The following is a 27,897-nucleotide window of genomic DNA, read 5'->3' on the forward strand; positions in this document are numbered from 1 at the left end:
CCTTCAATTTGATTCATATCTTTTTGTAGGTGAACTGAACACAGTATTATTCCAAATGGGGTCTCACCAGCACTCTATACAGCGGGATCACAATCTCCCTCTTCCTGCTTGTTATACCTCTAGCTATGCAGCCAAGCATCCTACTTGCTTTTCCTACCGCCCGACTCTATCGCCCGACCATTCCTACTCTTCCATACAAAAATTATTTTCGTATGGAGGAGTAAAGCAAACTTACTCTCATTTAGATAGCATCTTTTGAGGATTTGCAATGTTAAGTATTGAATTGCTTAACACATAACGCAGAGGTCTTTAAACTTTGCAACTTTAAGACTTGTGGAATTAGCCTAGCTGGCTGGAGAATTCTGGGAGTTGAAGTCCACAAATCTTAAGGTTACCAAGTTTGGGGATTCCGATATAATGTGTAATAACTATAGTTATGAGCCTGTGCTTTGGCAAAAAATATCAGCTGCCTTCCTTCAATATGACCCCCCACCCCTCAAGACTGGCAGGTGTTGCCTTTCTCTGGAGAAGATTAATATGATGTAAATATAATTGCTGCAGGAAAATGTCCCTCGTCAATGAACACCAACTACTTCTTGCTGCAAGTCTTTTGGAAACCTCAAATTCAGTCATATTCAAGCTGCTTTTCTCTGGACTACCTGTCTTTTCATTCCTGACATCTGTCACAATCTTCCAGGTAATTTTAATGGCTGGGTAGATAACACTGCTCAAAAAACACTTGAGGTTTAGCAAAAGCTATTTCAGTGCCAGCAGGGGGAGAAAAGAAAGATTCCAGTTTAATAAAGTGAAAATGCAATGCCCTGGGTAGAGGATTATGTAATTTAAAGTAATCTTGATTTTTTAAAAAAAATAAATAAATATGGGGGCATGCTTATTTATGTTACGCAATTTCAGAGGACCTATCACTCTCGCTCCTGTAAGCAGGACGTCTCATTGGAATCTATTGTGGACACAACAATTTTTCTACAGATACACATTGTTGTGGTTAGCTCTGGCCCAGCTCCTGCCTCAAGGACTGTGGATGTGGGAGAGACCTGGTTTGCCCCTGGTGGAGTCTGATGATGAAGGCTCCTCTGACCAAGAAGACATGAGTGACAGGGAGGAGGAGAGTGGGGCAGACAGCTCAGGAGATCAATTATCTAGCTCCTCCTTGGATTCAGAACAAGAGTTAATGATACAGCCACGCATGCGGAGAGCGATGCATAGGCAGCAACAACTGAGAGATTATTATCAAAGAAATGAGGCCACCTGTGGTTGGGTGGGGCTGTGGTTATTAGTGAGGCTTCTATAAAGAGCAGCCTGTGGGTTTGGCCATTGTGGAGGATTATCTGATCGTTGTGTTTCGTGACTGCTTTACTGACTGACTTTTGTGTGCTGCTTTTTCCCTGCTTTGAAACTAAACCAGAGTAAAGTGTGTTTCACTTTGTGAAAGAAGGACTTTGAATTGCCTCACAACTGCAAGCTAAGTATCACAGGACTGATAAGGGACTTGTACAAATTACCAGTTTGTTTGGAGACAAGTGCTCTTTGCTATACCAAAAGAGGGCTTAGGTTAAGGGAATTTTCATTATAAAGAACATTGTTTTGAATTTTCAAACGTGTGTGTGTCTGAACTTTGTACCTGTGAATTTTTGGGAGGATTCTACCAGAGAGCCCGACAGAACACACACAAACATATATACACAGAGGCAGCCAAATTCGAGCATGCAAGTGTATTTTTAGACAGGTAGAATTGCAGCCAGTGTTCAGGAACTGGGCCACAGAAGAACTGATGGGAAAGGGGATCAGGGTTGGATTCCAGAAGGAAAGGGAACAGGGAAGGACAAGGAGAGGTGGCCCAGAAAACAAGCAAGATTTTGATAGAAGCAACAGAAATTTTAAAGTTGGGTGGGGGGAGAGGCTATCATCATAGTCGACACTAACGATGTCTCCACATGCAAAGTTGGTGGGGGGTTTTGTCTTTTTTTATTGTTTGTCGTGTGCAAATTATTTCACTATTAGTTGTTTCCTGGTAGACGTGTTTCGGAACATGCGACAGAATTTTAAGTCCACCTTCCAACAACTGAGTAAGGAAACATTAAATATGAGAAACCTTCGCGGAGGTGCTAGATTACATGATAAATGCTCTTAAAAGCAAAGACAAGGAGGGGAAAAAAATACAGCTGCTTTCATGACAATGTATACAGAACACCTGGCTGGAGAAATGCTCTTTTCAAACTAAGCCAGGAGGGAGAACCATGCGAGGCGAGAGATTAAGACAGCTTGCACATAGAGCATCTAAGTTTTAAATTAAGGGTTGGGGTTTTGTTTTGTTTTTGGCTACTGCTGCATAGTTCAAGAGTGACCTGCCTCTTGCCAAGGAGGAACAGGAGACTGGATATCTTGTATTAATTTGGACATGGGTATACAACACTATACTCCTGCACCAATCTCTAAAGCCGGGGTGTCCAGTCTTGGCAACTGTGGACTTCTGGCTGGCTGGGGAACTCTTGGGATTGAAATCCACAAGTCTTCCATGTTGCCAAGATTGGACGCTCTTACTCCGAAGGGATAAAACTGGGTTGATGCACATAAATTCAGGGTGCAAGAAAAAAACACGGGACGAAGCGGAATTATTTCACACAGCTCAACGACGATAGCATTTGTGAGGTTGGGGGAGGTCTGGGGTTTTCCTGCATTATTTGAAACAAGGCAGGTGGGAGACACTTAGCTCCTTCATTTAGAGATCGGTGCCATTCTGTCCACCTTTTAAATATTATTTTTGGGAAGGGGCTGACCGAAACTCAAGGGACTCCCTAGCCTTGTTGGAAAAGAGAATTGGAACTGCCGTGGTCAAAAAGGGGTGGACGGGTGGGGAGAATGAGATGAAGCCACAAATATCACAAGCTGTTCTTTTTTGCGGTAAAGGAGAAGCTGTTTTCCGTATCGGTTTCCGTGAAAAGTTTGGGGAGAAGGAGAAGAGAATGGCACCGTCAACAAAAACCGAACTTACGAGAGATGCTTTAAATATTAAACCATCAACAGAGCCATGGGGAGGATGTAAATGCTGACTCGGGAAGCAGGCTTGGAGAACTTCAAACCTCTCCGGAGCAGTCCACGGGCGACGCATCCCAGCCCTGTCCACTGCAGCGCAAAGAGGCGGGATGAGAAAGGAAGCGGGGATGAAGAATTTGTCACTTGAGTCTAATTCCTTCGTGCCAAGACCCTCTTTCTTTTTTCCCCCCTCCACAGGTGATCCAGGCAGAGTTCTGCAAACAACGGGCCAGGGGATGAAGGGCAGGGGGGCTTTGTTTTCTTTAACGCAGGTCTTCTTCTTCACCCTGTATGGTCTTCTTGATGCGCAGAAGCATGGTGGTCAGCCATTGGTCCAGGCGAGAGATGGAGTCGTATTCCTTCACCTGGGGGGAGAAAGAGAGAACTGTAGCCAGGAATATTCTAGAGCACGTGTCCTCAAAAACTATGGCCCGTGGGCTGCAGCCGGCCCATCTAAGCCACCCCGAGTCTTCGGAGAGGGGCGGCATCCAAATCTAATAAATAATAATAATAATAATAATTAATCCGGTCCATGCAGGACCATGAGGCAGATGGAAAGAGAGAGAGACAGAAAGAAAATTCAACCAAAACATGCAAACTAAAGCAAATAAACCCACCCCCAGGAGGGAAAAAAAAATAACTTTAATTTGTGTGCATTATTTAATGGACTGTTAAGTTGGCCACGCCCACCTAGTCACATGTTTCCCCCAGCCACACCCACCTACTTAATTGAACTGGGCATCAATGGAAAGGAGGAAGACAACCCAAACTTACTGATTCAGTGTAACTGTCAATATTCTGTTCCTCGTGAGCGTCCAGCAATTTCTAAGAAGGAAGACATATGGGGCATTGTTAGAATAGTTTTCCAAGTAAAACAGTATTGTTTTATTTGTTTCAGCCGTTGGTGCAAGGGAATTAGAAGACTCGTTGATTGGCACGCAGACGTCAGACACTGGCAAAAGAACCCCTCCTTGCTCTTGTGGACATTGTGTGATCTTGGGTAGACCAACCTGATATAAACGATCAAAGGGGAAGGTTTCCTCTCTGTCAGTCCCAAAGGTGCCTTTTTCTTTGAAGGCATTTCACTTCTCATCCAAGGAGCTTCTTCAGGATGAAAAGCAAAACGTCTTCAAAGAAAAACCAGAAAGTCCACTTGCCTCTTGCCAAATATATATTGTGATTCGACACAAAAATATGTAACCCTTCCCTGGTGCAGAGCTGAAGGGATTGGATACTGTAGCCTAGAGGATAATTCTCTGCCTTACAAGGCATAGGTTGCAGGTTCAAGTCCCAGTAAGGGTATGGCTAGCTGATGAGGCCAAAATAAGGCCGAAATAGATCTATCCTAGTCTTCCTTAATTTTCAAAAATTCAGGGGGAAAAAGTGACATATATATAAAATCTACGAAAACATATATATATACAATTGGCAGTTGCAAACAAACTATATTTACAGCAGCACGAAGCTTATAACTTCAGCCTGATGATGATGAATGTGATTTCACCGAAATGTCACACAGACACTCAAAATATTACACGGGGCAAAACCCGAACTCAGAACAATCTACACACACACACACACACACACAAAACCCCCAGTGCCTAAAAACAATGCCACTATTGTATCGCTTAAATCCTAGCTCTTTGTATGTTACTCAAGTCTCATACCTAATAATCTAATCCAAGTTTATCTTCTGTTCTTTGAGGCTTTAAACGTCTGCATGCTTTCAGTGAGACTGGCCTTAAACACTTAATATGTGGGTATATGCATAATTTTGAATTTATTTATTTTATCATGTTTATGGAGGTGGAATATTTCAAGAGCTGTATGCAACAAAATTAATTTTAATGTATGCTGATTAGTGTACATTCAAAGTGACAATAAAGTTAGACTAAGTCAGGGATCAGCAACCCACGTCTCTGGAGCCACAGGTGGCTCTTTAATCCTGCGGCTCCCTGTCGCTCAAAATACGCATCGCAACCATCGACATGTAATACCCGTCAGCACACAATTTAAGGAGCTTTCTGACCCCCAGTAGGCCAACCAGGGATACATCCAAGAAAAAAAAAAGTCTCAGAAGACAACAGAACATTTAATTTAACTACATATGCTAGTTCTGTGGCCGCTCAGGAAATAGAGAGGCACGGGAAGGGTTTTGTGGATCCCGGTGTTTTCTTTTCTGTGGGAAACGGGTCCAAAATGGCTTTTTGAGTGTTTAAGGTTGCCGACCCCTGGTCTGTCTAAGGGCTACTCACTTTAACCAGTTTGCATTCTCTGGAATCCGAGAAAGCCGGGAACATTTCTTCATACTTCTGTACAGCCAGCTGATCGAAATGAAGGAAAAGTAGGGAATCCCGGTTAGGGGGCTGGTTGAATCCAAAGGTATAATAATAATAATAATAATAATAATAATAATAATAATAATAATAATAATAATGGTAAAGGAGCTCAGTTTTACAAAAGGTGAAACAGCAGATAAGCCTTTTAGACTGCAACTCCTCCCTTCCTGCATTAATAGTACTCCACAGGTATTTTAATAGTAAAGATTATATAGACAAGACTGTTATATTGCTTTAATGTAGGTAGTAAATAGAGATAGAATGTGAGCAAAGAAGAAATAGTAAATAATAAAGAATTTAAGTAATGAACAAAAAGGGAAGGAAGGGAGAAAGAAAAATACAGTGATACCTCGTCTTAAAAACGCCTCGTCATACAAACTTTTTGAGATACAAACCAGGGGTTTAAGATTTTTTTGCCTCTTCTTACAAACTATTTTCACCTTACAAACCCACCACCACCGCTGGGATGCCCTGCCTCTGGACTTCCGTTGCCAGTGAAGCACCCGTTTTTGCGCTGCTGGGAGTCCCCGGAGGCTCCCCTCCATGGAAAACCCCACCTCCGGACTTCTGTGTTTTTTGTGACGCTTCAGGGGAATCCCAGCAGGGGAATCCCAGCATCGCAAAAACAGGTGCTTCGCTGGCAACAGAAGTCCAGAGGTGGGGTTTCCCAGCGAGGGGAGCCTCAGTGAAATTGCAGCATCGCAGAAACACAGAGGTCCAGAGGTGGGGTTTCGAGGACTTCCATGTTTTTGCGATGCTGCAATTTCGCTGAGGCTCCCCTCGCTGGGAAACCCCACCTCTGGACTTCCGTTCCCAGCAAAGCGCTCGTTTTTGCGATGCTGGGATTCCCCTGCAGTATCGCAAAAACACAGACGTCCAGAGGTGGGTTTTCCTATGGAGGGGAGCCTCAGGGGAATCCCAGCAGAGCAAAAACGGGCGCTTCGGCTGGCAAAAGGGGTGAATTTTGGGCTTCCACGCATTAATCGCTTTTCCATTGATTCCTATGGGAAACATTGTTTCGTCTTACAAACTTTTCACCTTAAGAACCTCGTCCTGGAACCAATTAAGTTTGTAAGACAAGGTATCACTGCATAACAATCTATAAAGAAAAAAGTACAATGTGGTGAGCTCAGTTAGTTGTTTTATTGCTCAAGTTTATACACAGGAATCTTCTCATACTGGCTGAACTGAGGGCAGCATAAGGTTCAAAGGCATTAAAGGGGAGAGTCAGATTTGACACAGGGACATAGGGATTCCAGACTAATTCCCCATTTATTTGACTCCTCCTCTGGATTGGCCACTTCAATGTAAACCTCTGTTTGGGGGATTATTAAAGCAAAAATAAAACGTCTATTTGTCACGATGGTCTTTTTCTCACCCATACGTCCCCTTAAAGTGTTGATTATGACCTATAAAGCCTTTCATGGCACCAGACCAGAATATCTTCGGGACCGCCTCCTGCCGCACGAATCCCAGCGACCGGTTAGGTCCCACAGAGTCGGCCTTCTTCGGGTCCCGTCGACCAAACAATGTCGTCTGGCGGGACCCAGGGGAAGAGCCTTCTCTGTGGGGGGCCCGACCCTCTGGAACCAGCTCCCCCCTGAGATTAGGATTGCCCCCACCCTCCCTGCCTTTCATAAACTCCTTAAGACCCACCTCTGCCGTCAGGCATGGGGGAACTAAACATCTCCCCCTTGCCCATGTTGTTTTGCCATTTGATTGATTGACTGTGTGTCTGTTTTTATATACATTGGGATTGTTTTATGAATTTATTAATTTTAAATTGTAATTAGATCGGTGGGCATTGGATTTGTTATTATGTACTGTTTTTTATTATTGTTGTGAGCCGCCCCGAGTTTGCGGAGAGGGGCGGCATATAAATCCAATAAATCTAAATCTAAATCTAAAATCTAATCTAAATCTAAATCTAAATCCCTCGCTCATTTTGAAGAAATCTGATTTCTTCATGCGGAAGATCTCTGGCCTAGAGCTTCTTGAAGACAAAGCTTTACAAAGCAGCATAAATAGAAAACATGGCACGTGTCCCATTCACTTTTCATCTGCAGAGTTTTAAAATTTTTAATCTATATTTATCCACATATTAATTCACTATGAGGCTGTAAACCGTCCAGAATCACTTAGGTTAGATGGGCAGTGTAGAAATTTAATTACAGAAATTGACAACTACAGTATACGCTTCTGCGTGGGCTCAGCATTTACAGACACTGCCTGACAGAACTATTTACGGAGGCTTTTAATAACAGATTGTCTTATTTCCTTCAAGGCACAAATATTTACATAGTTACTAGGACCAGTAGGTTTATAGTCAGGGCTGTCCAACGGAGAAGATATTTTATGGAGCGCATTGGGATGGCATGCAATGGTGAATTCACTTAAAACATACATCACTTTTGAACTTTTAAGATTCATTTTATGTTGTCAGGCAGGAAAAGAGTAGATCTACACACGAAAGTTCAATTGCTGTATTGCTAGTATTATTTTCAACTAATTCACCTGCATGGAATTAGATAAGGTCAGTGGAGTTCAAGGCGAGATTGGACTTAGTTTTCTTGTGGCTACTTTGGGATTTTATGCTGATCCCTCTTTTCAACCCGCCGTAAAGTTCTGCCATTCCTTCTCTCACCATTATATGTTTTTGCATTCCATTTTACCTTATGCTCTTTTATAGAAACATAGAAGACTGACAGCAGAAAAAGACCTCATGGTCCATCTAGTCTGCCCTTATACTATTTCCTGTATTTCATCTTACAATGGATATATGTTTATCCCAGGCATGTTTCAATTCAGTGACTGTGGATTTACCAACCACGTCTGCTGGAAGTTTGTTCCAAGGATCTACTACTCTTTCAGTAAAATATTTTCTCATGTTGCTTTTGATCTTTCCCCCAACTAACTTCAGATTGTGTCCCCTTGTTCTTGTGTTCACTTTCCTGTTAAAAACACCCCTCCTGGACCTTATTTCAACCTTTAACCTATTTAAATGTTTCGATCATGTCCCCCCTTTTCCTTCTGTCCTCCAGACTCTACAGATTGAGTTCATGAAGTCTTTCCTGATACGTTTTATGCTAAAGACCTTCCACCATTCTTGCAGCCCGTCTTTGGACCCGTTCAATTTTGTCAATATCTTTTTGTAGGTGAGGTCTCCAGAACTGAACACAGTATTCCAAATGGGGTCTCACCAGCGCTTTATATAAGGGGATCACAATCTCCCTCTTCCTGCTTGTTATACCTCTAGCTATGCAGCCAAGCATCCTGCTTGCTTTCCCTACCGCCCGACTGCACTGTTCACCCATTTTGAGACTGTCAGAAATCACTACCCCTAAATCCTTCTCTTCTGAAGTTTTTGCTAACACAGAACTGCCAATGCAATACTCAGATTGAGGATTCCTTTTCCCCAAGTGCATTATTTTACATTTGGAAACATTAAACTGCAGTTTCCATCGCTTTGACCATTTATCTAGTAACGCTAAATCATTTACCATATTGCAGACGCCTCCAGGAATATTACCCCTATTGCACACTTTAGAGTCATCGGCCAATAGGCAAACCTTCCCTACCAAACCTTCCCCTTTGTCACTCACATTTATCTATGTTTCTATGTTTCTATCTTACTCTTTTATCTTTAATCCATGTTATCCCGTCCCTTTTAAGTCTATTATTTCACTGTAGTCACATTTCACAGTATGTTATCTTATCTCATTTTACGGTATCTCACTATGGCTGCAGATCATCCTTGGATATGGTCAGCTAACTTGTCAGTAAAGAATGCCCCAAAGGTTTTGCAACAGTTCTAGAAACAAAGGGAGGTTGTCCAAACCTTAGCATTGAGCATGTCGATGCAGAAGTGGCAGAGGACTGCTTTGAAGAAGTATTCCTTTGCGCTGTATTTCAGCAAGGGACTGTCCATGGCAGTGCTCCCGACCTGGAGATCCCAGAAAAGGTGGGAGAAAGAAGAAAATCAGAAAGGGGGTTTTGTTTTGAAGGACGTCTAAACAAAAACGGAAGGAAATGATACGGTATTTATACCCTTATAGTCAGGACACGGCACCTGCCACAAAAGAGGTATGAAGGCATATCTAGTTTGGTTTTCTTAAGAGAAGTCAGTAAATCTTCCATATTGATGAGTCCAAATATGGCCAATGCAGAGCCGAGAAGAGGGGCCGGGCAGGGATGTGGTAATTATATTAATCTGTGTTATTAGTGCTTTTATTGATTGATTTGTATCTGTGATGTCTCCCTTGGATGTCAGCTCGTGCAGAATGCAGCTGCGAGAGCAATCATGCGCTTTCCCAAATATGCCCATGTTACACCAACACTCCACAGTCTGCATTGGTTGCCGATCAATTTCCGGTCACAATTCAAAGTGTTGGTTATGACCTATAAAGCCCTTCATGGCATCGGAGCAGACTATCACAGGGACCGCCTTCTGCCGCACGAATCCCAGTGACCAGTTAGGTCCCACAGAGTGGGTCTTCTCCGGGTCCTGTCAACTAAACAATATCGCTTGGCGGGACCCAGGGACAGAGCCTTCTCTGTGGCGGCCCCGACCCTCTGGAACCAACTCCCCCCAGAGATTAGAATTGCCCCCACCCTCCTTGCCTTTCGTAAGCTTCTTAAAACCCACCTCTGCCGCCAGGCATGGGGGAATTGAGATATTCTTTCCCCCTAGGCCTTTACAATTTTACGCATGGTATGTCTGTGTGTATGTTTGGTTTTACAATAGGGGTTTTTAACTGTTTATATTGGATTGTCCTATGCTGTTTACTACTGTTGTTAGCCGCCCCGAGTCTACGGAGAGGGGTGGCATACAAATCCAATAAAATCAAATGAGCCCATTCCTGGCATGTCAGGAGCTGAGTTGATTGATGGCTCTGAATGGGATGTGGAGGAGGCTTCAGCTAGGGAAATTTTGCAGGAAAATAGTTCCCCACTCCCACCCCAAGTTCTTGAGGCAAGTTTGATATGTGTCCATTTGGCACTGACTGCTTGGGTTGTGGTATATGTGTGTTCCTCTGTTATTATGCTTATTCTTACGTTTTATTATATACATTCTTTAGAGTAAGTGTTGAGCTGGGTAGCCTTACAAAGTCATGAATTACCTGACGTTTAGCAAAAATAGAACTACTGTACTCACAATAAATTTGTAAAATCCACAGAAGCAGCACCCCTGTTTTTCCTAACTCACAATGCCAACTGCCCTCCCCTTTTCATTAAAACTGGCAAATCTCAGCCCTGGTAGATTTTTGTTTTCACACCTCTGTTGTGGTTCGGTATGTTTTATTTATTTATTTATTTATTTATTAAATTTGTATGCTGCCCCTTTCCGTGGACTCGGGGCGGCTCACAACAGGACTCGGGGCGGCTTAACATGTTAAGAGGTGTCGTTTTACAAGGAGGAGTAGGGGGAAAACAGAAGCAACTAGACCTGCTCATAGATCTCGATAGCTTTCTGGTACTGCTCCAGCTGAGCTGCGTAGGTGGCCACTTTCAGCAAACATTTGTTGGCAGAGCTGCAGGAAAGAGGAAAAAAAGGGTGAGGGGGAGAAAGAATTGGAGGCAACTGGGCACAGGAAGACCAGCAACTCCTCTTCCCCACCCACCAACACAGCTTCCATCACGCCCGCCTGGGTAACATCAGTGGGCCCCAAAACATCCAAACCAGTTTAAAAAATGTCTTGAATGGGAGACAGGGCGGCTCTGCATTTTCACCAAGGCCTCTCTTCCTAATGTAGAAATACCAAAGAGTAGAACTATACCTCTCTAAGGCAAAGACTCGAACTCCAGACAGTGGGCAGAACTAGCTTGCAATGCTGCACCGCCACAGCTCTAAGAAAAACCCTTGGTGCAAATAGACTCATCTGGGGCAGATTTCAAACAACGGCTCCAAATCTCCACCACCATCCCAAAAACAAGTCACTTTAGTCTAAGTTTATAGAGAACCGCATTTCAAACCTGCGGCAGCTGTTCACAGGGAGAAAGCAAAAAAAAATATATATGGTCTAATAAGCAGTCAAAATAAGGCTGGATTAGTAGTGCAAGTCAGAGAAACTCATGGAAACATGGAGTACCAGCCACGCCAGAACCACATTCTCACTGCTTTCATATCCCCCAAAGCACAACGGTGAGGAAATATTGCTTCAACTTTGCTTCGGCGAACTGCATTACAAGACCAACTCGATATTTTACATTAGCTTGCCATCAGAGGAACACAGAAACCCCCCGGCCATTTCCAAAACAGGCAAGCTGTCCATCCAGCTTAGATCTTTTTCTACCAGTCTGTTTTCTGACAAACAGGAACGGAACCGTCATATAGCAGCCCAGAGCAGAAATGGAACCAGGAATGCTTGAATTACCTGTTTGATTCTTCACCTTTGTAGTAATCTGCAGCTTGTTCGTAATGAGCTATTGCCTGGAAAGGAAAACGGGGAAAAAACTGAGCATGTATGTGGTTTGGACTTGAGACCAAATAAATAGCCCATTATGGTAGACTCAGCAAAGGGCAGTGGGGCCTGGCGTGCTAAGGTCTCTGGGGTCACCAACAGTCGGACATGACCACTGTAAGCAAGCTTGTTGAGACAGGGTCTGCAAGACCCGCCTGTCCACCGTACCTTTTCAATGTCCACCAGCTCAGTCTCGTAGATCTCAGCTATGGTTATATGGTGCTTGGCTGCGATGGTAAAACGGCCCTGAAAAAAGAAAACCCAGGGAAATAGAATGAGTTCGAAACCAACTTTTGGGGAATAACTGGATGTCTCCGTCCCACCTGAGGCAGTGCTAATTTATTTTATTTATTGGATTTGTATGCCGCCCCTCTCCGTAGACTCGGGGGCGGCTATTAGGGTGGAAGAATACAGGCATCCGAGAGCAGGGGCGGCCACAGAGAAGGCCCTCCTCCGCAGCCTCGCCAACCTGCCTTGCTTAGTTGACGGGACCTGGAGGACGCCAACCCTGTGTACTCTTATAGGTCTCTGGGAGGTATGCGGCAAGAGACGGTCCCGTAAATAGTCTGGCCCTGAGCCATATGGGTGACCCTCCTCGGCTATGTGGAAATCAGGTGATTATCCTGAACCTCCAGATTCTATCAAGGACATAAAACTAGGCATGGCTCATTTAATGACCTCCTTGCTTAGCTACAGAATTTCTGGACCCGACTGTAGTCATAACTCAAGGATTGTCTGTAGTTTACTGCAAATTCTGTAGCAAGAAGCACAAAATGCCATCTACCTCTGACGGCGGTGGTTATTTTATCTAGGGGCAATCCCGAAGTACAAATCTTTGTTAGCATTATGACAGTACTATGCAATTTGTGTGTTAGCTAGACACCCCACTCCTCCACCCCGCCCACCATTTGTGATTCCTTGCTTGAGAGCCACGTCTAAACAAACCGGCAGAGAATTCGTGAAAAGCCATCCTCTTGGTGGGTTTGTCAAGTGAATGCTTTTTTTAAAAGAAAGTTTTTATTGTTTTTCTCCACATTAAAATCATACACAACATCACATATACAGTGTTCCCTCGATTTTCGCGGGGGATGTGTTCCGAGACCGCCCGTGAAAGTCAAATTTCCGCAAAGTAGAGATGCGGAAGTAAGTACACCATTTTGGGCTATGGACAGTATCACAAGTCATCCCTTAATACTTTAAACCCCTAAATTACCATTTCCCATTCCCTTAACAACCATTTACTTGCCATTATTACTGGTACTCACCATTGAATAAGACACTTAGTGATCCTGATATTTATAAACATCATTATTTATTAACAATAATTATTATTTTTGTTATTTATTTGCAAAAATTATTAGTTTGGCGATGACGTATGACGTCATTGGGCAGGAAAAACCGTGGTATAGAAAAAAACCCTGTGAAGTATTTTTTAATTAATATATTTTTAAAACCGTGGCATAGGCTATCTGCCAAGTTCGAACCCGCGAAAATCGAGGGAACACTGTACCTACCATACAAATCAAGAAAATATACGTTGTCTCTTAGATACAATAACCTAAATTACCGATACATTCCAATTTTACCTTTTATTGTTCAGTCTGTCTCAATCTTTCCTCTCCCCACTCCCCAATGAATGTTTTTCCCCCCCAAGCGTAAAATATTCCCTGTTTTTAATTAAGAAGGGTGCTTCCCAATTATATAAGCAGCTTACCATGTCTGTGTAGATCTCAATAGCTCTGAGGAGACAATTAATGGCCTCTATTAATAAAAAACACACACATACACAAAGTAAGCCATTTTAAATTCAGTCACATGAAGAAACAAAGACATTCCTCAATGCTAACCTTCCTGAAAGGAACAGAAGGCAGGAATATTTATAGCATATTTCTTTTCTTGGATGAGATCAATAAGCACTTAAGGAAAAACCACTGTGTTCTTCTTGGAACGGGGACAGACTATCTCGAGAACGGAAGGGACTTTTCTGTGTGGCTTGGCATTCCTCCTGAAGCGAGAACAAGGCAAACTGACGGGCACCATACTGGCATTTGGGGACAGACCTAACTGGCAAGGATAAGCAAAGCAACCCTTGGAAGGATTCCAATGCTGCCATCAGGTGGCTGCTTGAGGAACTGCAACCACGACCTCTAAAAAGACCTGGACTTACAACAGTTCATTGAGTGACTGTTCAAAATTACTGTGGCACTGAAAAAAAAAAAGCACTCAGCAGGCCAAAAATGGGCACATTTTGGGGACATGCTGAGGGTTTGGGAGACCAAAAAGGGCCTGTTTTTGGCCTGCAAAGTGCTTCTGGTGGTCAGGGAAGGCCAAAACAGGATGCACAGAGGCCAAAACTTTTTTTTTCCCTTGGAGTTTGTTTCTTCATTTATTTATTTCGACTTCTGTGCTGCCCAATCTCAAAGGACTCAGGGTGGCTTACAACAATATAAAAAATACAAGAACAATTAAAAAGAAGTCAAATATACAATTCTAACAATAAAATCCAAATTAAAGCCCACACTAACTAAACAATCAACATGCACGCACAACATTCATACAGTTTGGCCAGGATGGTAGTTAATTCATGGCCCCCCAGGCCGGCCGGCAAAGTTAGGTCCTTGTGGCCTTACAGAATAATTATAATAATAATGATGATGATTATGATAATAATAATAATTTATAATTTATTAGATTTGTATGCCGCCCCTCTCTGAAGACTCGGGGTGGCTATTCGGGTGGAAGAATACAGGCATCCGAGAGGGAGGGCAGTTGATTCCATAGAGCAGGGGCGGCAACAGAGAAGGCCCTCCTCCGCAGCCCCGCCAACCAGCCTTGCTTAGTCGACGGGACCTGGAGGAGACTGTCTCGTAAATAGTCTGGCCCTGAGCCATACAGCCATACATAAGTCATGGAAGAGCCAAGCTTGCCTACCCCTATCTAAAACAAACACAACTGCACCCTAATTTGTATCTGGAATTGGTTATATCTAGTTTGATGAAAAGAAAGACTAGGAGGTGACATGATAACAGCGTTACAATATCTCAGGGGCTGCCCCCCAAAAGAGGGAGTCAAGCTAATCTCCAAACAACAAAGAAACTAACCAAGGAGAGAAGCAACTTAGAACCAAGGAGAAACTTCTCGACAGAACAATTAATCAGTGGAACAACTTGCCTCCAGAAGTTGTAAATGCTCCAAGTTTGTTAAGAAGAGAAAGAAGTCCGTAATAGTAAAGGATTTCTTGCCTAAGTAGGTTAGATTAGAAGACCTCCAAGTTCCCTTCCAACTCTGTTATTCTATTCTAATTTGTTTTTATTGGCGGGCCCCAGGGGAAGAGCCTTCTCTGTGGCGGCCCCGGCCCTCTGGAATCAACTCCCCCCGGAGATTAGAACGGCCCCCACCCTCCTTGTCTTTCGCAAGTTACTCAAGACCCACCTATATCGCCAGGCATGGGGGAACTAAGACATCTCCCCCAGGCTTTCTTATATTTTATGTTTGGTATGTATGTGCTGTATGGTTTTTTTTAACAGTTGGGTTTTTTTAATATAATTTTTATTATTAGATTTGCTCCATTGTTATACTGTTTTTATTGCTGTTGTGAGCCACCCCGAGTCTTCGGAGAGGGGCGGCATACAAATCTAATAAATTATTATTATTATTATCATCATCATCATTATTAACACCTGTTCAGGGTGGACAAGAATGCCCCCCTCCCCCCCCCTCCCCAGGTACAGATTTGTAACTGACACTGTTTGGCTCCAAGGCCTCAGAACTCTTTCCTTCTCCAGAATCCAATCCCAGGAAAAATATTATTACTTTAAAAAGAAAAGGCAATCCAAAGGCGGCAAGCATCATATTAAAATCCTTGGGGGAACTTGGTGCAACAGCTTGGATCGTCTCTAATTTCATCTCCCTCTCATAGCCGATAATCAGCTTCCAAGCCTCCAGAAAGATTAAACAAATCCCTGGTGGGGATTAAAGCCGTTTTCTCCTCGAGTAACATTTTCCATCTTTCCAAACTATTGTCTGAGTCAGGGTAGCTACCAACTGATTCAATTGACTGCCGTTTTCTCATTAACAAGGACTAGCAACAAAGCCCAAAGCAGAATTCCTCTTCCCTGAAATAGACTCAAAAGCAAGAAGCGATGGGCCGGATAGGTCTTGCCAGGTGTTGCCTTCAAGAGAGACCAAAAAAGAAAAGGTAAAATCTTATTTCTAATCCTCCCCTAATCACAAAGGCCCTTGGGGGAGGGGGGAGGAAGAGCAGATTCATAATGCAAAGCTCAGATTTACTCTAAGCCAGTGTTTCCCAACCGTGGCCACTTGAAGATATCTGGACTTTTGCTGGCTGGGGAATTCTGGGAGTTGAAGTCCAAATATCTTCAAGTGGCCAAGGTTGGGAAACACTGCACTAAGCTGCAGAAAAAACTGATTTCTGGGAAAGCCTTCTTCATCATCATCATCATCATAACAATAACAACAACAATAACAATAATAATAATAGTATTTAGATTTGTTTGCCGCCCCTCTCCAAAGACTCGGGGCGGCTCACAACAATAAACTTAAACAGTAAGACATTAAAATGAAGTATGTATTCATGGATTAGAATCAAGCAGAATTGTTAAACTGCAATGCTGCATATAATTTTATTAATTTTTGCTCTTCGGCGTTCTAGCAACCTGCAGTTTGATGGGCGGTTTAAAGGTTTGAGCATCAAGACGCAAAGTGTAGTCCACTAATGACATTAGATTAATAAAGCAGAAGTGGAGGATAGTTGCAGCTTAGGGCTAACCTTGGGGTTCTCTGAGCTTGGTTGCAGATGTTTTATGGCCCAACTAGGGAACACCATCATTGCTACGTGATTATACTACTGATGATGATGTTAATCTATTTGGGTGGTGAAATGTCTAACAACAAAAAACAAGGCTCAGAGAATATCAAGGATCCTGGATACTCAAAATCTTTTCACGGAAATGACCTAGACAACAGGAGACGGCAGGGTCATGTGTGACTTGGCCCCTGAAACCATTGCTTAGTTCATATCTTGTCTTCTCCTGCCTAGTCATGACCAAAAGGCGAATAATTTAATAATAATAATAATTTATTGGATTTGTATGCCGCCCCTCTCCATAGACTCGGGGCGGCTAACAACAATAATAAACACATGTACAATCCAATAATAAAAACAACTAAAAACCCTTATAATAAAACCAAACATACACACAAACATACCATGCATAACTTGTAATGGCCTAGGGGGAAGGGCTATCTCAACTCCCCCATGCCTGGCGGTATAAATGAGTCTTACAAAAGACAGGGAGGGTGACTATCAATGTCAATAGCTATGTTGTCTTATTTTGAGGGAGAAACGAAATACAGTGAACCCTCGAGTTTCGCGTCCTCAAGCATCGCGAAAGGGCTATTTCGCGAGTTTTAAACCCGGAAGTAAACTCCACCATCTGCGCATGTGTGCGTAGATGGTGGAGTTCCCCAGCTGGGAAGCTGGGCGGCTTCCCTGGGTCTTTCCCCTCTTGCCCCGTAAGACCCCAGCGGCGGCGCAAGCAACGGCGTGGGCGGGCGGGCGGCACGCGCGGGGACACCCCAGCTCCGCTGCCCAGCTGGGGAGCGGATCTGGGGTTTCCCCAAGCGCGCGTGCGTTGCTGGGGCCGCTCCCCAGCTGGGGAGCGGAGCCGGGGTTTCTCCAAGCGCGCGCGCGTTGCTGGGGCTGCTCCCCAGCTGGGGAGCGGATCTGGGGTTTCCCCAAGCGCGCGCGCGTTGCTGGGGCCGCTCCCCAGCTGGGAAGCGGCCCCAGCAACGCGCGCGCGCTTGGGGAAACCCCAGATCCGCTCCCCAGCTGGGGAGCAGCCCCAGCAACGCGCGCGCGCTTGGGGAAACCCCGGCTCCGCTCCCCAGCTGGGAAGCGGCCCCAGCAACGCGCGCGCGCTTGGGGAAACCCCGGATCCGCTCCCCAGCTGGGAAGCAGCCCCAGCAACTCGCGCGCGCTTGGGGAAACCCCAGATCCGCTCCCCAGCTGGGAAGCAGCCCCAGCAACTCGCGCGCGCTTGGGGAAACCCCAGATCCGCTCCCCAGCTGGGAAGCAGCCCCAGCAACTCGCGCGCGCTTGGGGAAACCCCAGATCCGCTCCCCAGCTGGGAAGCAGCCCCAGCAACTCGCGCGCGCTTGGGGAAACCCCAGATCCGCTCCCCAGCTGGGAAGCAGCCCCAGCAACTCGCGCGCGCTTGGGGAAACCCCAGATCCGCTCCCCAGCTGGGGAGCGGCCCCAGCAACGCGCGCGCGCTCCCCAGCAACGCGCTGCGGGCGGCGGTGGAAGTAAAAACACCATCTGCACATGCGCAGATGGTGTTTTTACTTCCGCACCACTACTTCGCGAAAAATCGATCATCGCTTGGGGTCCTGGAACGGAACCCTCGCGATGATCGAGGGTTCACTGTACATATTTGTTGAAGCCTGAAGCATTGTTGGATGCACTGCATGATGGAAACTCACATACTGTCGTTTCAAGGGTGTCAAATTTAAGACCGTGGGGGCCGAATTCAGCCCACAGGGTGCTTAGATCAGGCCCACAGAATGCGGCCCTCCCAAGCTCTGTTTTCGCTGGCAGAGGACTGCAGGAGGCTGTCAAAGCTGAAAATAGACCTCGCTGGCAGAGGTCGGACCTGCACTCCAGACATCAGTGATGTTGAGCCGGCCACGCCAACCCCGGCCCACCCATGGTCAAACACAACCTTACTATTATTATTATTATTATTATTATTATTTATTAGATTTGGATGCCGCCCCTCTCCGTAGACTCGGGGCGGCTCACAACAATAACAAGAACAATGTAAGAACAAATCTAATAATTTAAAAAACGCTAAAAACCCCATTATTAAAAGCAAACACACACACAAACATACCATGTATAAACTGTATAGGCCTCGGGGGGGGAGATGTCTCAGTTCCCCCATGCCTGACGGCAGAGACGGGTCTTAAGGACTTTACGAAAGGCAAGAGAGTAGGGGCAGTTCTAATCCCCGGGGGGAGCTGGTTCCAGAGGGTTGGGGCTGCCACAGAGAAGGCTCTTCTCCTGGGTCCCGCCAAATGACATTGTTTAGTCGACGGGACCCGGAGAAGGCCAACTCTGTGGGACTTAACCGGTCGCTGGGATTCGTGCGGCAGAAGGCGGTCCCGGAGGTATTCTGGTCCGGTGCCATGAAGGGCTTTATAGGTCATAACCAACACTTTGAATTGTGACCGGAAATTAATCGGCAACCAATGTGTTTGGCCCCCAAAAAAATTGGGTTTGATACCCCTGCTGTTGATGAAACCGGTTTGCACAGGTTTATGAAGTCCACTAGTGGGAGATATGAACAGGCCCTCCTCATTCCCCAAGGGGCAACCCTATCTTATTCCTACCTTGCCCCCTTTTGCTTACCTTGAGGGTCGGCCTTTTTGAAAGCATTGCCAGCATCCACAAAGCTCATAGCTGCGTCGTGCTTGTTCTGCAGCTGGAGATGGAGCTGAGCAGCCTGGCAGAATGCATTCCCAGCAGCTATGAGAGAAAGAACAGAGTCAAGGGGGAAGTGGGGGAAGGAAATGAAAGGCTAGGGACTTGGCTGCATAGCTAGAGGTATAACAAGCAGGAAGAGGGAGATTGTGATCCCGCTATATAGAGCACTGGTGAGACCACATTTGGAGTACTGTGTTCAGTTCTGGAGACCTCACCTACAAAAAGATATTGACAAAATTGAAGGGGTCCAAAGACGGGCTACAAAATGGTGGAAGGTCTTAAGCATAAAACGTATCAGGAAAGACTTCATGGACTCAATCTGTATAGTCTGGAGGACAGAAAGAAAAGTGGGGACATGATAGAAACATTTAAATATGTTAAAGGGTTAAATAAGGTTCAGGACGGAAGTGTTTTTAATAGGAAAGTGAACACAAGAAAAAGGGGACACAATCTGAAGTTAGTTGGGGGAAAGATCAAAAACAACGTGAGGAAATATTATTTCACTGAAAGAGTAGTAGATCCTTGGAACAAACTTCCAGCAGACCTGGTTGGTAAATCCACAGTAACTGAATTTAAACATGCCAGGGATAAACATATATCCATCCTAAGATAAAACATAGGAAATAGTATAAGGGCAGACTAGATGGACCATGAGGTCTTTTTCTGCCGTCAGTCTTCTATGTTTCTATGCTTAATGCGTGACTTTAAAAGTTCAAAACCAGGGCTAAATTGTGAAGAATTTGTGCTGTAGCCTCCTCGGCTAGAAACAACAGGGCAACAAGGAGGAGAGAGCTTTGGGCAAAAATTTTTGCTTACACAATAAAATTAGATAAATGGCCGAAGTTATGGGACGTGGAAGTATAAGTTAACAATGTCAACCGCACATAAAGAAAATGTGTATAAAATGTTTTATAGATGACATTTTGCACCAGGAAGGTTTGCAAATATGTTTAAAGATAAATCTAAATGTTGGAAATGCCACCAGACAGCTGGGTCATATTATCCTATGTAGTGGACATGTGTAGAAGCAAAAAAATAAAAAATAAAATTGGACAAAAATACAAAGGTGGTTGGAAAAGATGACAAAGTAGCACATTGACCTAAAACCAAAAATATTTTTGGGGGGATTTTGCCCAAAACATATAGTAAGAGGAATGCATATTTAATTATTCATATATTAACTACAAATAGAATTATATTTGCACAAAACTAGAAGAGTAAAGGGATCCCTCCTACTGATGAGAATATAATTAGGAAAATATTAGAATGTGCAGAAATGAACAGATTAATGCTTACAATTAAGGAGAAAGAACAAATTGGATATTATATGATATGGAAATTATTTTATTGATGGCTGGAGAATAAAAATGGAAGAGTAGAAAATATGTTAAGGTAGAGATGTAAACAATATGGTTGTTATTATTATCACTATTAGGATTATTATGCTTAATATTATTATATTCTTTTCAGAAGATAGATTAAGGGGGAGAAATGAACAGGTTTTCTATGTTCAATACTATAATTGTAAAATTAGAGAATTACCATCAATGTAACGAATACTGTGAATTCTGATTGCATAGAGATATTTGTACCCAGACGACACATTGTTTAATGCAGAGGTCTTCAAACGTGGCAGCTTTAAGACTTGTGGTCTTCAACTCCCAGAATTCTGTCCACAAATCTTAAAGTTGCCAAGTTTGGGGACCCCTGGTTTAATGGAAGTTGAAATGTTTAAATAATTTTAAAAAATGGGGGGAGGAGGAAAGAAAATGCTTGGAATGTACAATCTTATTCACTTTGTCATCACTGCTATCAAATCTTAAACTACACCCATTGCTTGTAAAGCAATACTTAAAGTTGCACCACCTCCACAGCTTTGGGCAGTAGCAATCACAGCCAATGAGGTTCGTGTGAATATTAGTCATTGTTAATTGAAACTAGACGGAACAGCCCTTGCCCAGCCCTTCCTGATTCTGTAAGGTTGTTAGAAACATAGAAACATAGAAGACTGACGGCAGAAAAAGACCTCATGGTCCATCTAGTCTGCCCTTATACTATTTCCTGTCTTTCATCTTACAATGGATATATGTTTATCCCAGGCATGTTTAAATTCAGTTACTGTGGATTTACCAACCACGTCTGCTGGAAGTTTGTTCCAAGGATCTACTACTCTTTCAGTGAAATAATATTTTCTCACGTTGCTTTTGATCTTTCCCCCAACTAACTTCAGATTGTGTCCCCTTGTTCTTGGGTTCACTTTCCTATTAAAAACACTTCCCTCCTGAACCTTATTTAACCCTTTAACATATTTAAATGTTTCGATCATGTCCCCCCTTTTCCTTCTGTCCTCCAGACTCTACAGATTGAGTTCATGAAGTCTTTCCTGATACGTTTTATGCTTAAGACCTTCCACCATTCTTGTCGCCCGTCTTTGGACCCGTTCAATTTTGTCAATATCTTTTTGTAGGTGAGGTCTCCAGAACTGAACACAGTACTCCAAATGTGGTCTCACCAGCGCTCTATATAAGGGGATCACAATCTCCCTCTTCCTGCTTGTTATACCTCTAGCTATTGTTGAGATTCTTCCGGCAACTCAGGCTGAGGAATGTGCCTCTTCATGAGGATGAACTATCAGCAGACACAATGACGTACATATATCTTAGCAAGCCCAATATGCCACAGGATGAGGCACGTGATCAGATAGGCTACATACCACTCCAGTTCTTGGCCATTTTGAACATATTAGCCGCTCTGGCATAGATATCGCATGCTTCTTCAGTCCTGGAGGAGCCACCTCTGGGGAGGAAAAGAACACAGGTAGAATCATTTAGTTGCAAAAGTGTAGGATGAACAGGCTGAGCCAAGGGAGGGGTCAAAAAGGTCATCAGTCGCGAATCCCTCCGTGCCCACAAGGCAACTAGGTCCAGCCTACCTTGAATTCTATTGCCTCCTATCTGTCTAATTCAGTCCTGTCTTAGCAGCCATAATGTGAGGTGTATTTTTTATTTGTCCCTTGTGACATATTTAATTTTGTAATTTTATAATAAAAAGAAATCTTGCTTTAAGAACAAATGTCTGTGCTCTCAATCCATCACCTCCAGGATGATTTAAAGTTCAAACAGACTTTAATTACTCTCATCCTGACACTATCTACCGCCAATTTGCTTTGACAGTAGTTCAGATTCTTGGAGACAGCTTAAACTTGCAATAAATCTCTAAAGCCATTTTAATTGTCTGGATCGGGGGTCTTCAACCTTGGCAACTTTAAGACTTGTGGACTTCAACTCCCAGAATTCCTCAACCAGCATTGCTCTGATTTCCCTCGTACTTCGTAAGAAGTATCTAAAGAAAACCATCTCTTTCTCCATACTGAATTTCCAACAGTTGTAGCGCTTAGTATGTTGGCAAACAATTTACTTATTCTTTGTTTGTGTATAAACATCTATATGTTTACACCTTTTCGAATCGGAAGCTACTATTAGCTACATAATTCTAACAAAAACTCTGCATGCAATTAAATAATGGCCTGGCCGTAAGGGCCCCAAATACAGGTTGTGTATTTCACAACAAGGATCATGAATCAAAGAAAAGGCAAGTATAGCTTTACTTCAATCCAGATAGCAATATGATGTATGAACAAAATGATTGTTGCCTCAAGTTTTTTTATTTTTATTATTATTCATTCATTCATTCATTCATTCGATTTTTATGCCACACTTCTCCTTAGAATCAGGGTGGCTTACAACATGTTAGCAATAGCACTTTTTATATGTCTTTATATGACACTGAACTGATTAAATTAGATCTGCATTTCACTTTCAGTCCACACTTAGAAAATACTAAAGCACAGACCTTTGGAAAAATCACATCCCCTTCTTAAAAATAAATAAGAGAATTGTGTGCTACGTATTAAACAGACTCCAACATAAAAATTTAAAAATGGAGCTTTAGATTTATAGCATAATCAAGTCACACAACTTGTACATTATTGGATTTTAGTGTTTCAGTTCAAGTAGCATTGGCTACTGAAACTTTTAAAACATACGATTTAAAAGCGCTAATGCTTTAACTGTGCCCACTACAGTTAAATATATGAAACCAGACCACAAGGCTGGAGCTCAGGAAAAATAGTTGATTTGAGTTTTCCAGAAACCACACATCATATCTGCCAATGTTGCACCTGGTTATGCCAGCTCTGCTCTAATACCATCAGTCTGTAGAAAGCTTAAATTTTGTCCTACGGTTCCAGCATGTTCCCTTCCAGAAAGCAATTTCCCTGATCTGTCACTAGAAACCTACAGTTCATTTTCTTCAAGAATCACTTGCAGATGGCAGTCAGACTTTGCCAAATGCCAGTTTCAACCAAATAAAACCCAGGAAAGGAAAGTATTTTTAGTTAATGTTCTTTTGAAACACGAGAACAGAAAAGCAGGGGCCAAACTAACGGAACCAAGGAACATAGAAATAATATCTCAACGCATGTATTTTGAGATGTTGAATTTCTTCAGTCCATTCTGAAAAATGTCCAGAATCCAATTTGGGAGATTTCCAAGCCTTAGTGGTTGGAAAATTTGCAGCCTCTAAGGAAAGTTGAGTTGTCAGTTATGGTTTAGCTCAGAGACATGAGTGATAAATTCCAGAAAACATTTTAGCTGTTGCCCAAGATATACAGAGTGTGCTGGCCTGGGAACAATTCACAGGGCTGGATGCAAAGAATCATTTCAAATCCAAAAATTAAAAAAAAAAAACACCTGAGAAAACTTTGGACAATTAAATAGAGCCAACAAAGGCGGGTCATTGTATATCCAACATATAAGCTAAATGCTAGGAATCCAAAATGTTTCCCCAGACTATAATTCTGCACAATATTTTATCCTTTTAACTAAGGAAAATTTCTTAAAGTAATACAAAATGCTGCCTGCCAAATAGTTAAGAGGACCTTCTCTTAACAAAGTTAAAATCATGCCATTTTCTTATCTTTTCCAAAGCCAATGACATGTTTAACATGGAAAGGTTTTATGTAGTGCCCTATACTAGCCAGTCAGTTGCATGTAAACAAAATAAATGAGTGTAAACAGACAAATATTTTAATCCACACAATGCATCGGATGCCCTCCACAGAGCACAAGCATTTAATCAAGCTTGTATTTTTAATGCTTTTAAAACCAACACATTCCAATTTACACAGTTGGCATTTGCTATACTTCCTATGGAAATTGTCTCTTGGGACTTCACTAATTTTGTAATTAAACTAATCTAGAATAAGTTTGGACCAGAAACCTTGACCAATATTAGCAGTCAGAATTCTTATCCTGGAAATTGCATTTTGCTATGAGGTAGATAATTTAAATGGCCTCCTTTCACAGTACTTCCACGATGCTTTTTTTCTGGGAGTAGAGATTTGTGAATTCAAGTATTGTTCTACACAAATCCACTCAGTTACTACCAGTGTGTGACCCTCTCCCCTCCAATTGCCTCATCACACATAATTATTCATAGCAAACCTAGCACAGAAACAGCTAGGGAACATCATTTTTGCTTACAGATGAAGAATCTGGAAAGCAAGCATCTTCATAATCTATTTACCTTCTTCCAGATAAAACACACCCCATCAATGCTGGCAATAAGATGGAAACTAATCTACAACTATTGTCACACCAGGCTTTTATTCACAGTGGACACACACACCAATGTCCTGCTGCAGAAATGTGTGGCACCTCTCAAGTCCCAGACTGACATTATATATCATACAAGAAATCAACATTTGTCATACACCCTCCATTCTCTCTTTGCCCATCTCCCACTTGGCAAGAGGTGGTTGCATTGCCTTTGGGAGGAGAGAGACACATAGCTTTTTTAAAAGATCAAACTACTGCACTTCCACCCGCTCACATCCTGCTTTCAGAGGTGAAGAAAGCAATTTCTCCTGAACTTGAGGCATTATTGGGACACATGAAGAAATAAACCTTATGCAATTGGTTGAGAAATATTTTGCCCCACTTAACTGACCTACTTTTGGCACAGGGAAACTATTAACCTCTGTGACTTGGTTAAGACATTTAACATCAATTCTAAATTTGAATTCTGCATTAGACCACTCCCTATGTGAAGGCTCATTATAGTATGCGTGCATTTCATTCTCCAGCTCTTTCTGAAATGTGAAGGGAAATTATCCTTCACTCAGTTTTGTAAGTTGACAGCTAATTTTGTGGTCTACTATGCTGCCCTGTTGGGGAGATGGAGGGCAGATAACTTTCATAAACACAATGCAATGTGCCTCACTTGCTTGTAAACAATCCCTTGAATACTCTGCAGAATGTCCTTCTGTGGAGGTAAAAGCTGGATCCATGCAAGTCTTGTGTGTCTGTAACTTTCTAGGATCTGCAAGTTCCTAATCCTACAGGTAGTCCTTGACTTACAGCCACTCACTCAGCAACCACTGCAAGTTATGACAGCCCTGACTGAGCTGTAGTTACAACCGGTCCTCAAAGTTTATTTATTTATTATTAGATTTGTATGGACTCGGGGCAGCTCACAGCATAATAAAAAACAGTATACAATATCAAGTCTAAAATCCAATTAATATAATTAACTATTCCAAAAACACTGGAGCATTAAAATCATTAATTCACTTTCAACAAGCCTACTTCGCACCCGTCGTCCAGAGCCCAGGCCTGGCGGCATAGCTGGGATTTCAAGTTTTAACGAAAGGCAAGGAGGGTGGGGCCAGGACGAATCTCCAGGGGGAGCTGATTCCAGAAGGCCGGGGCCTCCACAGGGAAGGCTTTTCCCCTAGGTCGCACCAAGAGACATTGTCTAGTTGACAGAATCTGGAGAAGGCTGACTCTGTGGGACCTAACCAGTCGCTGAGACTCATGTGGCAGAAAGCGGTCCCGCAAGTAATCTGGTCAGTTGTGGATCGAGGAGGACATCCAAATTGTGGACCCTCTCTGAGGGAGTCAAGAGCTTCCCCCCCCTCCAGGTAATGTCCCAGGAGGACAGATGGAGGTGTCCTGGAGAGAGGCAGAACCCACAGCCACTCAGTCTTGTCGGGGTTGAGTTTGAGCCTGTTAACACCCATCCAGACCCCAGACACATGATCGAAATTCGCACACTGGGCAATTAAAATGTACTCAGGATGGTTGCCGCCTCCTCACAGTCCGACCAGCCAAGTCCAGGCTAAAACCAGATCCACTGAACCCCCAGAGTCCCTCGTTTCACTGCAGTTTCACTCAACAACGGTGGCAAGGACTGTCGTGAAACGGAGACAAAACTCCTTTAGCAAAAACCTTCTTCTCGCCTTGTCACTTATATTGCCCCCCCCCCCCCCCAAGCTTTTTCCATTGTGGTCGAGGACTGCCCGCAACAGTCACAGAAACATAGAAGATTGCGGGCAGAAAAAGACTTCCTGATCCATCTAGTCTGCCCTTATACTATTTCCTGTATTTTATCTTAGGATAGAGATATGTTTATCCCAGGCCTGTTTAAATTTAGTTACTGTGGATTTGCCAACCACGTCTGCTGGAAGTTTGTTCCAAGCATCTACTACTCTTTCAGTCAAATAATATTTATCTATTTAATTGGATTTGTGTGCCGCCCATCTCCGAGGACTCGGGGCGGCTCACAGCATATATAAAAACTGAACAATAATGTAAATCCAATTAATACTACAATTAAGAGAAAAACTTATCGACTTAAAAAACTTATTTTCTCACGTTACTCATAATCTTTCCCTCAATTAACCTCAGTCTGCCTCAAAAACCGTTTTCTGTCCCTCAAAAAAAAACAAACTTCACCGCAAAAGCCGGCATGGAAGAGACCGGGGCCCGCCTGAGAAGGTAAACACGGGCCCCTCACGGAGGGGAAGGCCGGTCCGCTTCGGCCACCAGCCAGACGGCCAGGCCTCGCTCCCTCCCTCCGCCCTCGTCGTTGGTTCCTGGCCCTCTCAGGTTCCGGCGGCGCTGGGCCTTACCCGAAGAGCCCCGAGAAGAAGCCGTGGGAGCCGCGGACTTTCTTGTCCGCCTCGGCGAGCAGCAGCAGCGCCTCCTTCTCCTTCCCGCTGGTGTCCATAGCCATGGCCGGGCGGAGGACGGGCCCGCGCCCCGCGAAGGAGTCGAAGCTGACGCGGAGGGGAGTTAAAAATAATATTATTTTTTTTTAAAAGGAGGCCCGACAGACGAGCTTTAACTGTCTCCCCTCACGGCCGTCGCTCTCCCTTCAGGCTGAGGAGAAAAAAAGAGACGTCGCCTGACGCCCCCTCACGTCGGCACGCGCAGCCAATGGGCGGCAGTAACCGTGGCAGTAATGCCCGCCCACCTTCGGCACGTGACCTAAACCACGCCCTCTAGGGGGCGCCGACGCACGCCCACTGCTGATTCTCCCTCACGTGACCCAAGGCCGTGCTGACTCACCAGCGTCACGTGAGGCCGGCGACGTCCACCGCCGCAAGGGAAGGCCGCTCGAGTGGTAGAGTCCAGGAGAGGGGGGGACGGGGTTAAGGCCGAGTTGGGCTGTACCATTTTTTTTTAATTTATGG

At 43.8% G+C, this 27,897-nt stretch overlaps 1 protein-coding gene across 1 annotated transcript; it reads right to left on the bottom strand.

Moving 5' to 3' along the window:
• Window positions 1-1,963: 1,963 nt before the first annotated feature.
• On the bottom strand, window positions 1,964-27,770 carry NAPA (NSF attachment protein alpha). The gene is made up of 11 exons (XM_070764837.1): window positions 27,334-27,770; window positions 22,075-22,157; window positions 19,287-19,403; window positions 13,569-13,615; window positions 12,023-12,100; window positions 11,768-11,823; window positions 10,840-10,924; window positions 9,232-9,336; window positions 5,310-5,378; window positions 3,829-3,879; window positions 1,964-3,419 (listed from the first exon to the last, which is right to left on the bottom strand). The coding sequence occupies exons 1-11, from the start codon at window positions 27,435-27,437 to the stop codon at window positions 3,318-3,320; spliced, it is 897 nt and encodes a 298-aa protein (XP_070620938.1). The 5' UTR covers window positions 27,438-27,770; the 3' UTR covers window positions 1,964-3,317.
• Window positions 27,771-27,897: the final 127 nt, after the last annotated feature.

This window comes from Erythrolamprus reginae, chromosome 11 (assembly GCF_031021105.1).
Source record: "Erythrolamprus reginae isolate rEryReg1 chromosome 11, rEryReg1.hap1, whole genome shotgun sequence".
Classification (NCBI taxonomy): Eukaryota; Metazoa; Chordata; class Lepidosauria; order Squamata; family Dipsadidae; genus Erythrolamprus; species Erythrolamprus reginae.

Bases quoted from the DNA above. Each gene is read 5' to 3' on its own strand.
- NAPA (XM_070764837.1), bottom strand. From the start codon at position 27,437: ATGGCTATGGACACCAGCGGGAAGGAGAAGGAGGCGCTGCTGCTGCTC. The intron at 9,337-10,839 runs GTCTAGTTGCTT...TGGGATCTCCAG, and splicing joins CTATCGAGATCTATGAGCAG to GTCGGGAGCACTGCCATGGA. The intron at 3,420-3,828 runs GTAAGTTTGGGT...TTCTCCCCCCAG, and splicing joins TTGACAGTTACACTGAATCA to GTGAAGGAATACGACTCCAT.